The 20,512-nt window shown below is 36.4% G+C and overlaps 1 protein-coding gene across 1 annotated transcript in view; it reads right to left on the reverse strand.

Annotated features, from left to right (window-relative positions):
- Window positions 1-1,838: 1,838 nt before the first annotated feature.
- The window catches only part of OTOG (otogelin), a gene marked incomplete at its 3' end in the record, with an annotated part of 84,024 nt that continues 65,350 nt past the window's right edge, over window positions 1,839-20,512 (reverse strand). The window contains exons 37-52 of the mRNA XM_083863970.1: window positions 18,215-18,435; window positions 17,213-17,351; window positions 16,141-16,335; window positions 15,051-15,263; window positions 14,180-14,284; window positions 13,706-13,816; window positions 12,454-12,555; window positions 11,869-11,967; window positions 11,498-11,538; window positions 10,870-10,945; window positions 10,202-10,380; window positions 9,297-9,401; window positions 8,747-8,866; window positions 7,890-7,935; window positions 3,220-3,299; window positions 1,839-2,039 (exon numbers count right to left, since the gene is read on the reverse strand). Of these exons, the coding sequence (XP_083720096.1) occupies window positions 1,839-2,039; window positions 3,220-3,299; window positions 7,890-7,935; window positions 8,747-8,866; window positions 9,297-9,401; window positions 10,202-10,380; window positions 10,870-10,945; window positions 11,498-11,538; window positions 11,869-11,967; window positions 12,454-12,555; window positions 13,706-13,816; window positions 14,180-14,284; window positions 15,051-15,263; window positions 16,141-16,335; window positions 17,213-17,351; window positions 18,215-18,435 (2,033 nt within the window). The remainder of the gene's footprint in view (window positions 2,040-3,219; window positions 3,300-7,889; window positions 7,936-8,746; window positions 8,867-9,296; window positions 9,402-10,201; window positions 10,381-10,869; window positions 10,946-11,497; window positions 11,539-11,868; window positions 11,968-12,453; window positions 12,556-13,705; window positions 13,817-14,179; window positions 14,285-15,050; window positions 15,264-16,140; window positions 16,336-17,212; window positions 17,352-18,214; window positions 18,436-20,512) is intronic.

Here is a 20,512-nt window from a genome sequence, read left to right on the forward strand (position 1 = left end):
TTTCTCCCAGGATAAACTTAATGTTTGCAAGGGCCAAGTAGGGACCTACCATGTATGTTTATTATTTTACTGCTGAAGTAGCAGCAGCAGCAGTGTTTGATTATGGTTACCAGACACACTGCTGTCAGCTTTCTGCTCTTACTGTCTCCATTAACTTTGTGTTTGCCAATTTTTGTTTTGAATAAAATTACATAGATGAATTTTGCATTTCTGAGGCTGAAAGTGAACTGTGATGAAATCAGAAAAATATGTAGATTTTAAAAAATCCATGAGCAAGTCTTCCTCTTTGATGTACTATTTGTGTTATCAACAAAGCCTAAAACTACCCATGTGCACCACTGAAGAAAAGTATTAGTAAATATAATATGTTTCATCACATGGCAGTAAGCTGCTCTAGCAATGATAGCAAAATTAATTGTAACAAAATAAGACTTCCTGTTGTTTATTAGTTATTGTAAGAATGAAATGTACAGTATACAAAATATCAAAAATGTTCACATGATTGATTTTAACAATGCATTTTTCTTTGCATTTACTGCAGGCAAGCAGCTTCCAAAGAGGCTATATTGGGATGATCTTGAAGGTCTCTTCCAACCTACGCATTCTGTGAGATCTATTTACTCTTATCGATCTCAACTGTATCACTGCATGCTATCTATGATTTTAATCTACAAAACAAAAGCTACTGAATTCTTGCTTTATCTGAGTGGCATTTGTTAAAGAAGAACAGAAGAACAACATTAGCTTAGAGAAGAAAAAAATTAGTTCATTACAAAAAGAATTAATTTTTCAAGTTCATAAAAATTGCTTTTGAAATTTCAAACCTTACAATTGTACATTTTGAATTTCAAGCACTTACCATTAGAAGTTGCATCTACTATACAGGTGACAAAGATTTTCAATTTTGTTTTTCTCTGAGGCAGATATATAATCCTTATTTTCTTTTTCCTAATGAACTTTCACATCTTTAAAATTAGTGTTAAACAATGTTCATTCTCCTAAAGAGACAATTTAAGTATGGTTCATTTTATAAGATGAAAGTTTTCATTTAAGTTGTATCTACATAAAGGAATATAAAGTGGTTTTCATTTTTTCAATCTGTGTATTTTCAGTTTATGTCATATTGTTTAGCAGAAAGACAAAGCGACTAATGGCTAATCTAGATAGCCTAAAGACAGCAGATCTGTTCCATAAACACATGCTTGCCATAATGCTTTGCACTATAATATAAAATACACTACAGAAACTTAAATGATTCCCAGGGAATGTTACATACAGTTATCAGTATAAATAATGTTTCCCTGACTAAAAAAAAAAAAAAAAAATCCTAAATTGAATTTATTATAGATGCTCTACTTAGCAACAAGAATATGATTTAAACTGAAAATTCTTCTCATGTTGTCCAAAGAATTTTTCTTAATAGACACTAAACATACTTGCACAATTGCAATGCTTTCAAAATAGTCACACGCTGCCAGGTAAGTTGGGCAATGATGTAGAACTGGAATGGGGGCTTGACAAAGAGTATTTCAGCCTTCCAGAACAAAATTGATGGTGCTCCTTCTCTTTGGATATCACTAACGTAAATCACCTTTTATGTTGGCACATATCACAAGAACCCTTAAAACAATCCCTGTGAATGAAAATGAAGACAAATCACAACACAAATGATGCAAAGCCACTTTTTAGAAATTTAGGACAGTCCAAATGTATTTGTGGTCTTCTGCAGTAAACTGGTGAAATTCAGAGGATTGGCTATTACGTTTTTAATAGCTAAACTATTATAAAATTATGCTGGGAACAGCTAGGCCTGCTGTTTCCTTTTATTTTTCAATTTTTTAAGACCACTGGCAAGAGCAATCTGTGGGCTCTTGTATGGAGTAGCTGACCCAGGTTGAATTGCTGGTGCAGTACAACTGCACAGTCCTTCTCTGCAGCCCCAGCTCCCTGCAGCACTTGCAGAACCTGGCGTAGGTGTTGATGTTGTAGTTGTAAATGCTGGCTGAGGGGCACTTTCCGTCACATGAAACGATGTTCACCTGCCAACACACAAAGGCAATAATTAACAAATGAGAACAGGAAGGATAGTCAGGGGCTCCCAAGGAATTCTGAAGACATTAGGCACCCAAATGCAATAGTGAAGCAGTGAAAAATGTGGACGTATTTCCTCCACCCCCTTATGAAATGTCACTACATCTGGAAATAACCCCTGAATTGCGCTGCCCAGACAGATCTCAATTTTAATGTTAATGATGACTGTTCTGTCCATTTCAGTAACAGATTCGTGCTATTTTAATAGATACAAAGAAGCAATTTCAGTTTTGGATTTTGAAGTATTCGTAACAACCTTGGCTTGAACACAGCACCAAATGTTCTTTCCACAACTCCCTACAGTATTCATTTCAGTGATACACTGATGCAGTGATGCCATACTGGGTATCCTTTGGAAAGCTGAGGGGAATTACTACTAACAACACCAAATGTGTAAGATAGACTGTAAGACAAATAGGATTAAGAAACTGATAAATTTTTTTTTTTCAAATTTAATAGTCAGGATTTGTGTTTCTGTTCAATGAAATAAATTTCCTGGCTTCTCAACAGCCTACTCTACTAAATGTACTCGTGGAGTCATTTTAGAGGCTACAGCTGTTTCCCTGCTCTCTTTTATTACAGCTTTTCCAGGCGCTCTTGCACATCTCACACGAGACGTCTGTCTGCACCCTTGCTGCTGCTCTCAGCCCCACTGCTCAGCAGGACATGGTCGGCCTCCTCCAACACTAAATCCTTGGACAGACACACAGATAGGGCCTCATTCTTCCTTCACATTTTACAGTGTGCTCACACTGCTGCCTAAAAAAAGCTTTTCAGGACCCAGGATTCCTTTCTTCATGAAGTTGGTATTTAAACACTGTCCCTGGGCAGATGAAAAATTACACACATCTGCAGCCATTTTAGCTGTAGAATATCTGGGCAAAGTTCAGTTATAATAGTCAATTTGCATAGAATAATTGCAGTATAGGGTGAAATGAGACAAAAATCGACATGCACCTAAATGCATACAAAAAGAAGTAACAACATTCTTTTATTTATTATTGAGAACATGACTGCTGAGAATGTAGGGGAGCATTAAAACAGAATATGAGTTCCCTTTCTTCCTTCTTTTTAACATCTCATTTTTTTTTATTCTGCTGAAAGAAATTGCAATGGCTGTCTACTTACTGGTGTGTTACTCCTGCAGTCGTTCTTGCGGATGGTCATCCTAACAGTCACTTTCTTACAGAATTTACCATCTTCCTTACCTGCAAAATGGGCATAGATTTAAAAATATCAGCTCAAATTTCTAACATTTCAGAGACAAGAACACTTCTGATCATTTAATGGGTCTAAAAGACACAAAGAAAATACCCAGTATACCACTGTACATAGAAAACTTTCGTGAAGTGACATTAGATGCATATTGAATCACTTTTAAAATTATTTAATTTGTTAAAGTATCTGTCTCTTTTTATCTTTAATAATAATTATAAAAGGCTTATTCTTCACTCAAAGCCTTTTATGAGTAGGTCCACTGTTTCCAAAAACTTTTGTAAAATTGATCAAACTCTCCTGTTTGAAGACTTGTTAATTAATTTAACTTGTTAAGGAAACAAAATTGTATAATTATCAACAGGTAAATTTGTTAATAAACTAAAGTGCATTTTCCATGAAATAAATACAGTAAACTTTAATAGCAGCACTTGTGTTCCAGTGGTATAAACAAAATTTAAAATAAATACATAACAGAATACATAACACAACCAGATGAAGAACAGGGTTTCAGGGGGCTTTATTACATTTCTGTATGTTTTTATTAAATCAAAGAACACCAGAGAACAAATGAAACTTTTTATTTTCACTTTAATTTACATTACTTCCACAATTTTTCTCATACAAGTATGTACAAGGCACATGGATCAAATAAGAGATCAAAAGAAATCAGGAAATTAAATGAGTTAAATTTAATTTAACAAGGGAAAGCCAAACATTGGAATAAAACCAAAGATGTTCAGTGTAAAGCTCAGCTGTAAGAGAACAAGAAGAACAGCATCTTCTATGGATGATCCTCTCTGTGCTGATAAATCACATCACATTGCAGATCTGTAAGAGAATGAATATTAGAAGAGTTTCTACTGTTTCACACCAGATTTTACAAGCCATGATGCAGCCCCCAATGACTCTCCCCTTACAGCGTTCCATTTTCTTTGAGCCAAGAAATCCAAAGATGTCGACGAAAGGGGAATACTCTTAACTCCACAAAAACAAGGGCAATAAAGGATTCATGGGTTTGAATAATACCCAATGTTCAACTGTGACACAATTTAGTTACATCTTGATGTACAACATCCAGTTCTCTGCTCTAATCACTGTCAAACTAGTAAAACTTCTTAGAGAAACAGTTTTCAAAAGTTGTCTGTTTGGGAGTTTTTGTTTAGATTTTTTGTATGTTTGGGGGTTTTCTTGCCTTTTCTTTTCCTTTTCTTCCTTTTTAAAAGAAATTATATAAGCCTGGTACTCTTTCTAGACATAGCAGAGTTTTCTACAACATGCCAGAAAGGATAGCAATAAATCTTCTTGGAAACAAAAGTCTATAGACAGAAATTCCTGGCTACTGCTTGACTGTCACTGAATTATGTTTGCTTAGAGAAAAAAATAAATTGAGAAATGAAGATAAAAAATAAACTGTTTTTAAAAAACTCCAACTCACCATTATTTCTTGTTTTTCACAGTTCTTTTCATGGTTCTTTCTTCTTTTACATTATACATGGTGTGTAGGGTGGAGAATTCAGTGCAGCTGTGACTATGACTTCATCCAGGCTATGGTGAAAGTACATTGTATCTCATACAAAATAAATATATAAGGTATTTCCATGCATGTGTTTTAATATCCAATGCTTTTTAAATGAGCTTTACAATAAATATACGTTTACATGAAGAACCTTACAAAACATGGGAGCATTTTATATGTGCCATAATATAAGAAGATGCTTCAGCACCATCTATATGGTTGAAAATCCTTGCTTGGTTTCTTGGTTGATTCATAGCACTGTGGTCAGTTAAGTAACAGCAATATGAAAGAGAAATACAGATTTTGATTTAGCAGTCCTGGACTTGTAAGTGTAGTTTAATGTAGGATGTATCATTCAGTGGTTTACACAATTACAGTCAACATAATTTCTCTTACAGAAATTTGGAGAGTTGTTTTCACTAAATAAATGCTAAAACAAGTATGTTACAATTCAAAGAATTAACATGCTTTATGAAAAAGAACAAAGATAATCTCCAATTTTCATGGACCAAACACAGGCTTGCTGTTTTCAGTATAGTGTCCTAACTATGGATGGGAAAACAATTGCTTGCTTCTACTGTAAATGGCACTGGAAGCAAAAGTGTATGACACATCATCTGCAAAAATGTGGCTGACATAACAAGCTTTAACAAGCAAAGCAATTAGTCTCTATGTTCTAGTGCACTGTAAACACGATGGAATTAGTTTACCCTTTAAAACACAGCAATTTTACACATGCAGCAAGCTAAAGACTATGCAAGTGCTTACTACCAACAGTACATTGTTGGCTGACAACAATGCACCGCCCACACAGTGCAAAGTGAAAAACAAACCAAGCTGGGAGCCACTCTGAACAGCCAGGAGCAATTGTGCTACACTGCAGCTTTGGCAGTAATTGGGTACCGAGAAGTCTGGCGCTCCTATCAGGGAGTACATTGTTGGAAATCAACAATGATGCTGTTTGGGTTGGTCCTACTTATTTCAGGAAAAGGTACCTGTGTGACAGCCAACATAGGCTGTAGGAGTGACTGGGCTAACAAGGAATGGGAGGAGCACTGACACTGAAGAACCTGGTAAGAATATTACACATTGAACAGAGCACGTGTTACAGAGGATTTCTGGTAGTATGAAAACATCTGGGAGTTGCTAGATCTTGGAAAACAGAATTCAGCTTTAAAATGTCCATATATACAGGATCACAGAATGGCTGAGGCTGGAAGAGACCTCTGGAGATCATCTGGTCCTGCTTCCCAGCTCAGGAAGGGTTCATGGTTCTAGCAGCTGAGTACTATGTCCAGGCATTACTTGCATTGTTAAACCTCATGTGCAAACCAGGAACAATCTGGTCTATAATAGTCTAACCAAGCCAATCTGGTATCCTGAGTTCAGTATGTCCTTTAGGGCTACAAGTGATAGTGTAATTGCCTCTCTAGGTTATGATGGAGCTCCTAGCTCTTAATTTTCAAGACCAATTAAAACTGAAAATAAAAATCACAGTTGTTTCTAATGGCGAAGTACTTCAAAAGAAAACAAAACACTGATAATCCTTCTCATAAAATGTCTCTCACAATTACAGTTGACTGACAGCTCTCAGGGCAGGTTTGCTTGGACTCAAAATGAACTACATGATTCACAGAGGTTCTGTATTGTTCACAAAGAGGTGTGAAATCAAAACTCTAGGAATGTACTTGTAAATGCATCTCAGAAGTCACTGGGTTCTTCAAGGGTTTAATTTTACTTTGTGAGGCACACCCAGGTTAATTTACTTTTGTCTTTAACAATTAAGGAGTTCGGCTATAATCCTTCTCTAAGCATAGCAGCAAGATCTGCCCTGTTGAAAAGCAGCTTAATGCACATTTAACCATCTCACTAATTTTTTCAGAAGCTGGTTTATTTGGCTGCTTTGAAGGGCAATGTCTGATAGTCAAAAACTGATCTTAGAGTGCCTATGGAAAATTTGCCACAGAACTAGGTAGGACAAGGGCTTGAAACACAGGCCCATCAGAGGGAAAAACTTGGATATTATCATTTTCTTGTGGTTGGAACAGAGAGAAAAAAAAAAACCCAGATAAATCTTGCACAGTTTCCATAAACTTTTTACTATGAAATGTAATACAAGTCAAAAGGTACCTCCCAGCTGGCAGCACACAACCCACTGCAGTAACTGTGCACATGGTCTCATGTCAGGTAGTCACAGCTGTGCAAGCTCCATCCCACCCAGCAGGAAATACCTGTGCTTTTCTCCAGCTCTCCCCCACACTTTCAGGTCACTATTTCAGCCACTTATGCAGATTAAGTCAGATTTTTGCATTTTTAAATATTATTATACTGCCCAGTACAAAAATCTCCTTTTCAGTTGCTTCTAATAGTATCACCTTCAGCCTAAGGCCTTTATGAAATCAGCCAAAATGTTTCACCTATGTACCAATGTGTTAAGAAAAAAAAAATTATTTCTATTTTCTTGATTTCTAATAAGACATAATATCTTTCAAATCTATTCTGTAGGGAATTTTTAATATGGCTCTTTTTTTTTTTCCTCAGAGAATCTTATTAGCTCTCACAGATAATCAAGAAAAGGGGAATTTTAAAATTGTAGAATGTTTTAAAAGATACTGCCTGAAGGTTTCTTAGCTATTACTATATTCATTATTTACAAAATTAGCTTACCAACCACATAAATCAATCTTCATTTTTACAAAATATGAAGATATTAATGTAGATAAAGCATTGTTTTAAGGTGCCTTCTAAAATACAGTACCTTTTGTTTTACTAAATGCAGTACCTAAAATTTTGATGACTTTTACACAAGAATTACAAAATACTCAAGATAGGAATTTCAGTGACCTGACCAGCTACAATCACTATCAGTGGAGTAAATGTTTCCATGTTAAAGTGTTTTCTTTTGATTTAACTCCACTATTTTCAGTGTTATTCACATGAGTAACCCTGGTAAAAGCACAGCCTTTGAGAGGTGAATCAAGCTTTCACATGGCAAATAATCTACTTTATACATAAGGTAACAGATCAGAGAGACTTGTCAGAGGAATTGTCAATAATCACTTACATGTTTTGCAGCATCCTTCTAAGAATGGCACAACATAGCCTCCAACCTGACCAAGAGATAAAATAAAGAGGAAATATTTGATTTTTTTTTCAAGCATTCATTCCCACGTATCTGCACTATTAGAAATATCTTTCAGATAAAGCTTTGCATCATCGTTCAGGCAAATGCAACACTCTGGTGAATGAATGAAGGTTTGGCTATGAAACTGAGACAGTTCTGAAGAACCAAGTCACTGCTATTTGTGAGGAAGAACTACAACCACTCAGTTCTTTCAGGACTGTTCCCTGCTTGTGTAACATCATCCGCCAAGGAAAGTATCTTGCTATCCACATGTAAATGTAGAATTGTGGAGAGCAGTAAGAGAATTCTGCTTGCCTCCATTTCCTGGCACTTAGTATAATCTCATTTTGCAAAATCAAATGTCACTTCTGTTCTTGCTCCAAAACAAGTTCATAAAACTTTATGTGTCACTGTAGAAAAGATACTCCTGATTTTCAGACAATCTTGCCTTTTTTATCAATGTTTTTGATCATTGTGTTGAATCACACTGCTATACACAGAAAACATTAGACAGGGGAGGTCCAACCCAGAAAAGCATCCAAGTTCAGACATTTGCATGAAGACTAGTTTGATATTACAAACCCCAGTTTAAAAAAAATTATTCTAAAAATCAGAAAAGATGCATCCAGCTGTGTAACTTATACCTTTTACCTTTAAATATCTGGGAAAAAAATACAGGCACTACAAAAATTAATAATGTTTTCCTTCTTGAGGTAAAAGCACCTTTTGTCAGAGTTAACTCTTTTCATGCAAACATAAATCACAGCTAGAATGCAAACAGTGTCTTGTGCACTGACCTTCACACATTCAGTTTCATTAAAGGGTGGGCATCCAACTGCAGAGGAAACCAGAACTGGTCCTATTGCTGTGTTGGTACATTCATATCTGATGCAGTTTGAAATCCAAACAGCACCAGGCTGTCAAAAAATTTTAAACAGAAACTTTACTCAGCAAAAACAGTATTTCAAGTATTAATTAAACAATTTCATTGAATGAGGTCTCGCTTGAATCAACAGTAATACAGCAAAATATAATTTAGATACATATTCAAGTTCTGTTTAAGTCCTGCATTTGAAAGTCCAATAAAAAATGCATAATGTTAAGCAGGTTCTAAAATAGTTGAGTTGATGGTAATTCTCTCATATATATCAGAATCCTTTAATTTTTGTTGACAGTCATATGGTTGACTTTCCAAGAAATGAATGTTATGTACATGCAAAACTATTCCTAGTATTTGGCCAAATAAAGCTCTTTTCTACACATTTTACACAGCGAGATATGTACAGTACTTTGTAATTTTTTTGTTTACTTCTAAATATTTTGAGGGAATAAAAAATGCAAACTCACCTTAAAACTGGTAACTGTGCCATTGCTGAAAGTGTGGAGACAAGACAAGTTCTTGCAGCTACCACAGCAAGTTGTTAAATCTTTTGGAGGCTGATAGACTTGATTCTGCCAAAATCAAATAGATTATTCCTTGAGACCATCTTTCAGTTCAACATTTTACTACTGTAACAATGCAGGGTTGGTTTTTTGTTTTTTTTTCCCAGGCATCTCATTTTAGGGATATTTCTAAAATAACTTTCAAAACCATATAGCTTACATTTACACACACTGCACACTCATAAGGCTTTGATAAAATACCTTTGATCTTAACTGAAGTAAAAGGGGAGGAGTTCCAAATCTGACAGAATTAACTGGTCTTTCTACCCATTTTCAAATGTGACAGCTTACTTCAAGAACCACTGAAAATTTAACTTTTTACACATTAGACATCAATTAATTATAAAATTAGGAAAAAATATGTATAATATTCCCATGGCAATGCATCATATCTTGAAAAAAGACAATGTAACATTCCCTTATTTTAAAAAGCTGCTTTCACCACATTCAGAATTCTTCTTCTACTTATAATTATTCTCTGATTCTTATTCAGCTAATGTCTGGCAGGAATTTATACCAGTTTGCACATAATGCAGCTGAAGCTCTGCAGGGATGCAAGAGGCAGCATGCCAAAGAGGCATTCACTATACACTTTAGTTTGTGTAAGATTTACGCAGCAGAGAAAACAGTAGAGGGAGGGAGATTTTTATTAACTTCCATCAGAATTGTGGAAGCACATCATTAGAGGGAGATACCCTAATTACTCTTTCTAACTTGCTATGTGACTGTCATCTTCTCAACAAAACTCCTCACAAAGTAATTCAGGCCACCAGACACAACATCCAGGTCTAAATTTCTGAATTTCTTACAGCTTTGCACTTGACGGCACAGTCTATCGAAGAGGTGTTTATTTTGTAGTATTTAGTGGAGGGATCAATCACATTTGTGCAGTAGGAAATGTGGCAAATGCCATCTGCACTGTGTTCTGCAATCCTCTGCCCAGGAAGCAGCACACCTCTCTCATCGCTCAGGCAAACTTTGTCTCTCACTGCAAGAAAACACAAACAGCATTCTCAGGACAACCAGCTTGGCATCAAAACTCCACTACAAATGTTTCAAACAGTGAAATGGGAATAGAAGAAGCTGCTCCACCTATTTTATAATTATGGGCCACATTTTCAAACAAATTAGTAGCAGCAATATAATGTTTCACTGCAGTCACGAAATCTTTTCAAATATAGCCATGTGTGAAATCTAAATAAATAAATAATATTCTATTAGCTGCACCCAAGTGACAGTGCAGGCTGCTTCAACTGTTTTATTGTGGAAGACTACTTCAGGATAAGAAATTTACCTGAGGAATGTCTATTTTCCCCACTAACTATAGAGAACACAGAGGAGAATTAGCACTGTTTGTGAATTAGGTAAATTAATCCTACCCTCTTCAGTGCTGGGTTCCAAGTGAACACTTGATTTTTAATTCCCAATTTCCCTTAGCCCTTGAAAGGCTGTTTATTTAAATTATTTTCTGACTTACCACATTTGTACTTCACACAGTTACAGACATTTTCTGTACTGTTCTGAAACAGTTCATCTATCTGAAGTTTCTGCCCCTATGGGTATAAAAATTAAAAAAAAAAAAAAAAAAAAAAAAGAAAAGAAAAAAAGTACATGAAACAGTGGGTTTTCTTATTTATATGACCTTTTTATTTTAAACAACTTAACTTCAGAATTTGGGTAGCAGTGTCTCTTGAAGGTTTTGCTCAGTCAGCAGCCTGAGTGCATGATGTATGTTAACATATTCACCATAAAAAATAATATTAACAGTGATACTTGAAAGCATTTAGTTCCACACTTTAAACCCAAAATTTTATCCTGACTTATCCTGTGTGATAAATGCAGTCCTACTCTACCAATACATTGGGGATATGTATTATGGTAATAAAAAGCTCTGAAAGTATCAGGGCTGTAGAGTCATTTTATCCTGCAAGGTATTTACTTAGGTGGCTTCTTAAAACTATGTATATCTTTCTCTAAAGTAAGTTTTTTTAAAAAGGGGGATAATGTACCATTTCATATTTCACTGATAGAACTATTATTCAGATATTGATAAATAGATTCATTACAAAATCAATTAAAGAATGGTGACAAAATAAATTTCATACCAGTTTGCACTGAGGTTTAGGGATTGTTTCACACGCACATTCTGAAACAAAACAACACCAGAAACAGTGGTTTAGCAATTTATATGCCATTTTCTTATAGCAGAGAGAATAAAAATCCCAGCTATAAAAGTCAGCAAACCCAGTACAGTAACTTACAACACTTTCAAGGTGGGAAATAACCCAGCTTGGACAGACAAATTCTACAGAATGCAAGAAAAGCAAAGCAGGCAGATTAGGCAGTATGAAATGACTTTTCCGTATAATTTGCTCATGAGCGAGTCACAAGGGTGGCTGCAACCAGGCTTAAAACCAAGGGGCCAAAGCTGTTCTCATTGCCTAAGGCAGCTGTAGTGAAAAATCAGTGATTTTACCACACGTCCGGAAGGGGCAGCACTTCTCTGGGCTCCACACCTCCACTAGGGACATGCCGAGCATGCATCTGAACTCAGGACAACGATGTATTTCACAGACTAAAATTAAAGGAAAGGAAGTACAATAAATGCAATGTTTGTCTTTTTTTGGATGAGAGAAATATTAATCAAGATATAGTAAATGACTTACAATGAGTACATTTGGATAACAGCTTAGTTTACAAGACTAATAGTAAAAATTTGACGGATAGCTATCAGGTAATAACAGTATGGAATACAAGAAGTTATCAGGTAATAACAGTGTGGAATACAAAATATTCTAGGCAAGTATTTAAATACTTTTAAATATCCAGAATTTGAGGTCTGAAACTACTCACTTGTCTCCATGATAGAGATACTGGAAAATGCTTTACACACAAGAAGTTGTAAAAGTAAAGAATATTTGTCGAGGATTACAGATGAACGCTTGCTTATACAGCAAGTGGAGCTATACCTCTAATCCACCACTTTAACACTGAATATCCACACCACAAAATTTCCCATGTTCTCTGTTATTTAAAATATTAAAAATCAAGTCAAACTTACTGCACTGGTATGTAGGGCAACACCTGTCAGTAGTGTTGCCATCCACAATGAGAACTTCTCCTTCTTGACATTTGGGAATTTGATCTGAGCAAGCCCCACATGCTGAAGAAAATAATTATTTAAATCTAAAACATTGCAAGAAATTTTACGACTGCCTAGAAAATTTGCTTTAAGTTTGTCCCAGAGTCAAATATAAGAGAGCAGAGGTACTCTGCATTCACTGCTTATAGACAAAAAGCTAATTTTCAGTGCAGCTTGCCCCTTTTTCCTTTTTTCCCTGCTATAGAGAATTAATACATTTTTTGTGAGTAAACATGATTTTCCTTCCTCCTATTATGAAAAATTTTGCTAGGTCTTCTCTCCTACTAAGTCATGTTGTTGTTTTTTTCAGGAATCTTTGATCCTCAATAAAATGCATCCTCTGTGATCCCAGTGTTATCCTTCCACTTGAACACATATGACAATCACAACAAGAATTTTTCCATATGTACAGTGCAGAGACTCATTTTATCAAAAAGGAGTCAAAAGGGGACTGTGCAGTCAGTGAGAAGAGCCAAATGCTGCCCACTGCTAATACATAATCAAAACAATCTGATTACTGTAAATAACAGAATTGTAATTCACATTCCCTATTAACACTCAAATTTTTACATGTGGAAGGGCCTTTTCTTCCCAGATATCTGTTCAAAAGTAAAATAAACTCTATAGCACCTCATTATCAGATTATTATCAAACAGAAAACAATTGCATGGTAAGATTGGAATTCATATACTAATGGCAGAAGTGCAATTTTATTATTGAATTAAGTCATTAAAGGCTAAACCCCAAAAGAATTGAATAAATATGCATAATACTCTAATATTTGTCATCAATTAAGATGGGCTGCAGGAGACAGCAGGATACAGGGATATAACTTCAGTCTTCTTTCAGACAAAATATTTGTGCATCTACTCTACACTCTGCATATGGACAATCTCAGAAGTCCTGAATTCCTTCATCCATGGACTACACCACCACTCCTTTACTTGACCAAGGAATACTACTCAGTTGCACAAAGCTGTTCTGTGACTATTGATGGTTGTCCCCACTTCTTATATTTTAGAAAATTAATGCCAATTTTTTTAACTGCTTTCAAGCCTTACTATGTTGAGAGACCTAAAGGAAATGCAAGGAGCCTTAATTGGCAAGATGATAATAGATATAAGTATATATGCAAGACCACACTCAATCTCAATCAGTCAGGCTACTGTACCACATATGTGGGAAATGCAGCAGGTATTCTCCACCCGAGCAGCAATTAGTGTTTGATCATCTTGACAGCTTGGCATCTGCTCCAACGGTTCACATTTTTCTGGATCACATTCTGAAAAAGGGGCAACAGATATATTCCTTTAGATGAAGCTCAGCATTCCTCCTTTGTTATGCTATATCCTAAGGAAAGGCAGTGCAGAGTAGAGAAGTACTACAAACTGCCTTGGAAAAACTTTTACCTTGTATCCCAAGATCTGGCCTGAGCATTTAATATAAGATTGCATCACATCTGCTCAAACTGAAGCACAGACCAACCCCGAGCTATAGACAAAAGTGCATTTTGTAAATGGCCACTCTAACAATGGTATCTACACTACCCTTTACCCTTCTGAGTTATCTATTTAGTTTACTGAATGTCTTTTTTACCTTTTACTCTTTACAAAGTACCCTTTTTTACCTTTCAAAAGAAACCTACCACAAACGTAGCTGGGACAACAGGATTCTTCACTGTAGTAGGTGACCAACTTTTCCAAGCTGCTACACTCAGGGATCAAGAGCTCACAGAGACTCTGATTACAAACTGTCACATAAAGGGAGAAAAAAAGAGAACAAGCATCTTCTAAACTATGCATTTATAAGCTGAGTAGAGCAGTGACAAGCAGTATTTACAGTCAGATACCCCAAAACTCTGAATTACAGGCATATGAAAAACACAGCAGAGCAGCAAAAACTCCCATGAGGCAGGATTCAGAAGTGCTCATGAGGCAAGATTCAGAAGTGCTCATCATTTACCACACTCTCCGTGGAAGCAACGTTAAACTAGAGCTGAGTCCTTGTGAGAATTAAAAAAGTCAAACCTACTCTGGAAAACTCACTACAACACCATACCGGTGGTCAAAACCTGAAAATTGCTTGCAGTTTCTTTTTGAAACTTTCTAAGCTAAGCAAGAATTAAGTGGGGAAAAAAAGCTTTTCTATGATTTTTTTACTGCTCACTTTATATATTAGATAAACAATCATCTGATTTCTTTTTCCTCAGAATTATCCATATCATTTGTTTGTATTTGGATATTAAAAATAAAACAGTAATCTCTAAACTTGAGGGAAACACAATTGATATTCAAATAAACACAGCCCTATTTCAGTCCTCCTCCTATCCTCTACCTCAAAACCTACTGGACATTGAGCCAAAGAGATTCTACAGTTTTCTACATAATCTATAAATTCAAACCAAAGTAATTTCTATTTTCTTCAAAAGTAGCATGTGTAACAGGAAAGCAAACCCCAGAGAACAGACATCTGCATGTTCCAGTGGGCAATATTCACAACCATGAAGGAATACTTACTACAGATCTTCTGAGGACAGCATGTTTGATCATCAGGAATGAGCAAGGCCACTTCTGCAAATCGCTGACACTCTAAATTGTGGATCTCTGAACAGTTATACTCCACTGGAATAATGGTCTCACTGTCAACACATTTTTGCATACAGCATCCACTCAAAGAAGTTCTCCAGATCTCACCCACGGCATGAGGTGCTCCTGAGCTGTCTGTACAAGCTAGATCAGGACAACAGAAAACAGAATTCCTTTTAAATTCCAATTTTGATCACCATTTTTTCCATAGTGGCTGTGGATCTATGAAGCATAAAAATCCCAGAGTTTTAAAGGCTTGATTTTGTCCATCACCCCACAAAAAAGCGAATGAGGAGATAGTTCTGTGACTGAATTTGTATAGGAAAGCAAGGCACTCAACACCTTCCAGAAGATCCAGACCTCCAATTTGTTTTGTGTGTTTCATGTTAAGCGACTGCAAGGCCAGTCACTTAAAATCACAATCCAATCCTTTGTTTTTAAAGCAATGATCTGAAAAGAAGTTACTTTTGTATTTCACAAATGTCAAAACTATTATTAATTTACAGTGCTATAATAGTCTGATTTAGCATAAACTGAATCTTTAAGGTTCATGTTGTTAGGGAGAAGAATTGGTCCATTATTTGGTGTAGTGAGGCAGAATTGCAATGAAAATAAACAGGAATGCTGTCAGGAGACTCACATGTATTATTCAAAATGTGTAATTAACTGCTGCTGCATGTCATTGGAATGCCATTGGGTATCAAAAGGTTGGACCCTTGGCAGAGGGCTTGAGTAAAAAGGAAGCCAAGACTAACACACTTACAATAATTGGATACATAAACTTAAGCAAAGACTTTGAAGAGCATCCTCCAGCTGAGAGAAAGTGAGCAAAACTGTGTGTCACAAGGACATCCCCTGCTTGCTCACCTGCACAGTTAATATTTACTGACTGTCTAGAATCCTCAAATGAACAACATATTCAGAACTCACACAATACCAAACCAGAACTCAACTTATGAATAATGAAGTATCTGACCACCAGCTTGCAGAGAATAAAGAAGAAAATCACATCCAAATATACCACATTTTTCTTCAGGAATACAGACAGCAGTATGAGTCCGGTGAAGGATGGTCCCTGCGGCACAGACACAGCCTTCTGTCAGCACTGAGCAGGACTCTGAGTCCAGAGGAGCAGCCTCGTCATTCTGACAGCTCTCTGGAACCTCACAGGCAGCTATGCAAGGCTGGTAGGAGAAGTTCTCAGAGCAAGGGAAGGCTAGGAAGGAAATAAATCAATCAGACATGGTTCAAGTTTTAATCTCATGAGGCAACACCTAAGAAAACACATTATTGTCTTCTTGTCAACCTCCTGTGCTCACCAGTTGAGTTGGACCTACCAGCCTGAAACACCAACACAGACCAGTTGCCTACATAACAAATTCAAACATAAGGAATCTTCTACTACTCTTCTTGTAATAACATTTTCATCAAGCTTCAGTTTGCATTTTGGCAGCAGACATATCAAACCATGCAACAGTGTTGACACAAAACAATTCAAACTTCAAAAACATTTTCAAACTACACAGATCAATCATAGAGTGCTCTAAATAACTTGCAGTGGCCAAAGAACATGCATCACTGTGGTATAAAAATAAGTGTGATGTGTCCCTTCATGATGGATAGAATACATATTTACAGCTATATTTTGGAAGATCTCCTTTAAACAGTTACTTGCTAATAAAATCCATACTGACTGAAGAATTTTAAACAAAATTGGTTCAAAACCACAGATCTCCTTATGGTATCATTGAAGGGGACTTTTCCTAGGTGATCATGGGCAGCATAAGGAGATGCTGTGATCCAGCTACAGATCCCGTTTGGCCTTACATTTTAGTGTTGCTATGGGAAAATTCAGGATGCACTGAGATCTCAGGTTTTAACCCTTACACTCCATCTAATCTCAAAGGTGTTTCATCTCTCTATCCCTTCTCCAAAGACACAGATTTCTGCAGCAGCATCAAAATACATGAAGACTTAAGAAGCATTGGTATTTTCAACTTACAATAACTTTTAAATTAGGCAATTTTGTCTCTGTGTTAGGCAAATTCTGTCTCTGTGAACACTAGAAGTGGGCATACACACAGAATACTTACGGCAGTAATCAGAGCTCCTCCACTCTATGCAAATATTGAATTTGTTGCACATTGCCACATAGGCAGCCAGTGAAACACATGGATTTTGAATGTACTCAGTGTCTCGAGCCCATATATCACAGAATTGCTCAGGTGGAATCTAACAAAGATAAAAAAAAAAGACATGGCATCTTCATAGAGACTATGCTAAGTAGGAAAGACTGACCTTTAAAAATACCTACTGCAAAGAAGCCAAGAGTTCTTGGTTGATGGTAAGCCTTCATTAGTGCACAAAGATAATCTACTAGTATTTAAAAGTAAGACTTCCTGAACACTGACATGATTATACCCCTTAATTTCATCTCTTGTCAGTGCCAAGGTAAGAGGTAATAGAGTTTTTCTAGTAGAAGGCACAATTAATTTGTTCCTTCTTACCTCTACATGTTTAACCTATTTTTGGTCTGCTCTTCATCAAAATCAGCTATATACAAAAGGTCAAATGGTAAAAGCACTCATATGACCACAAATAATTTATTTGCACACCAGGAGTTTGTTATTTGCTCTAGGCTTGCTTTCAAGGGTCTGTTCTGCAGTCTCACATCTCCAAGCTGGAACTCTGTCTCTAGAGCCTTTGAGAATGCAGGTTCTCAGATTACCTACTGCAATTTGGGACTTGTTAAATTACTGAAGGCTTAAGGAATAATTAAATCCTGAAACTATTTTCTTTTACATTTTTCTACATCTTATTGATACAGTTGAATTATCCGTGACTGGTTTATGAATTATGTGGTATTTCAAAATTAACAAGTGAAATTCTGAAAGTTGCTTATTGCAACTGTCCTATCAAGCTGCCACACTCTTCAATTACTTTTACCTTGCAACTGTAAGCACACACAAAAATATCCATCTCATTCAACAGATATGGTTACATGCAGCCTCACATCAGTGAAATTACCAAGTATACAAAACTATATCTGAACTGCAGCTCTCTCAAAAATGTAAGCTTTGAAATAGTTAACATACATAAGGGTGACAGCTGCTGAAGGTCTGGTTCAACACCATTCTTAAGCACTCTGAGCAGTCCATGACTGAGCAATTAGTTTCCTGATGCCTGTCTTCTCCGACATACTTTAATGTGTCTGGCACTTGCCAGCTGTCTATAAAAGTCGAGGGTGAACTGCTTTGGCTTAAAACTGTCCTGTTGCGTAGCATCAAGTCATTTTCCAAGCTTCTATCACAAAACCCTATGGATTACCAGCAGAAAAAAAAAAAAAAAAAAAAAGAAAAGAAAAAAGAAAAAAGAAAAGAAAAACAAACAAAAAAAAAGGGGAAAAAAAGCATTAAAAAGCAGGTAAACACATGTGAATTATGTTCGAAGTGGCATATTCAAGAAAGTAAAAACCTTTTCCAAATCTTATACAACATGACAGTATCACAACCTACAATAGATACAAAAAGTCTTTGTTAGGATCAAAATACACAAAATTCAGAAAAATGAAGGAAAGCAAAAGTAAAGATGCATCTCCAAATGGACATCTACTGCACATCAAAGAGCTTCCCAGAGAGCTCAGCTATGAAACTGGCAGTTGGTTCTTCAGTTGCACAAACACTAAACAAAAATGTATTTTAAAAAAGGTTGCAAGGCACCTCCATGTATAGTAACAAATTAAAACTGTAAATGTTATCAGAAAAGGGAACAACCATAAAATGGCAGGATGCTTATCTGATACCAGAAGGCAGCATCACGTTTTTATTTCTGTTTCAACTAAGATAGTTTGCAATTTTGAAACACTTTGGAGCAAAAGGAGCTACATGGAGACTGTGGTCAGCAAAGAACATTCAAGTATTGCAGTAGTCTCCTTAGAATAGCCTTTAAAAACCAGCAGGTAGAAAAGAACAGAATGATGGATCTGTCCCCCATTCTTTCTTCCTAATCAGTTTCTGCAACTTTTGTATCAGGCTTCTAGAATGTTTTCTTCTGTTGTCTCCACAAGCACAATCCTAATCCTTTATCTGTTCAAAGAAGTATTTGTGGATTCCACCCCTTTCTAAAGAACTGGTCTGTTTTATCATTTTTAGCAATTCCTGATGACAATCAGTGGCTAACAGCAACAGGTATTCAGAGAGTAAAGCAGCTTTCCAAATTGTTTCTGACTGAACCTTTCGAGTCTTGTATTTGCAACACACATAGAAAGTATGTGATTGTTCTGAAGACTTCAAAAGGATTGCTCTCATGTCAGGGACATCTTTTCTCACTTCTCTTACACATTGACAGGGAGATTTTAAAAAGCAAAACTAAAGCTTCACGTTTTTCTTGGCAGGATCCAGTTGCAACCAGAACTGAGATGCTTTAAATCTTTTTCACCAGTTTTGCTATAGAGATGTCCATGTTCCCCTCCCACATCCCTCATCTCCCATCCCAGCTCTTCAGCAGCTGCCACATTTGCCCAATCCTTGTGCTGGAAAAGGCACTGTTGTTTCTGAATCCTTCCAAAGGACGCTCATGCTGCAGAGATCTGTAATGGACTATTTAGTTTCAGCATTTCCATGAAGCTGAGAAATCAAGACCTACCAATACTGCAATTCAGCTAAAAGCTGAGAAAGTATGCTGCTTTTGTTTGCACTAACACAGAAAGCACAGAAAGGAGTTTAGGCTGGACTAATTCACCCTGAAAAGATGCAGTACAATGAGCTCATCAGAAACAGGCTCTGTAAGTGTCACCAGGTAGCACTATGCAGGCAGATTTATGCAGAGAACCTCCCAGCCAGAGCTGAACACCAGAAACACACAGGACATTCCCTGAAGTTGTACTTGCAACACCATCCACACAAGTGTGTTGTCATCTAGTCAAAATGCCTAGTAAAGCAGGAATGTAATGTTCCCAATCCTCCCTATCACAGCAACCAAACAGGTAAAGGTAAAAGAGATTCTTTGGATAACTTGAATCAGGCTTATTAAAAATATCCAGTCTTTACTGTCTTGTTTCTGTTTTTCTCCAATTACAATAACAATTAGCCAAACAGAGTAAGAACAATACTGAAAACAGAAGTTAGGGAAAATAAGAGATAATCAAACTTCAAAATGGCATAAATTCAAACTCTCTTTGTGAGAAGCACATTTCTGTCAGCAGGACTGGAAACTGCACTGAGCTATTCCTGGTATTTGATACTGAGCTACAGGCATTTGCCCTTTCTGAAACTGGAAAGACATCCACTGTAATTATATGATCTCCTTAATCCCGATTTCCAGCTCCAATTTACAGCATAAATTTACAGATGCAGCTACCACAGAGGGAATTTACATCAGCAAACACATGCTTG

Source organism: Zosterops lateralis, assembly GCF_965231275.1.
Source record: "Zosterops lateralis genome assembly, chromosome: 6".
NCBI lineage: Eukaryota > Metazoa > Chordata > Aves > Passeriformes > Zosteropidae > Zosterops > Zosterops lateralis.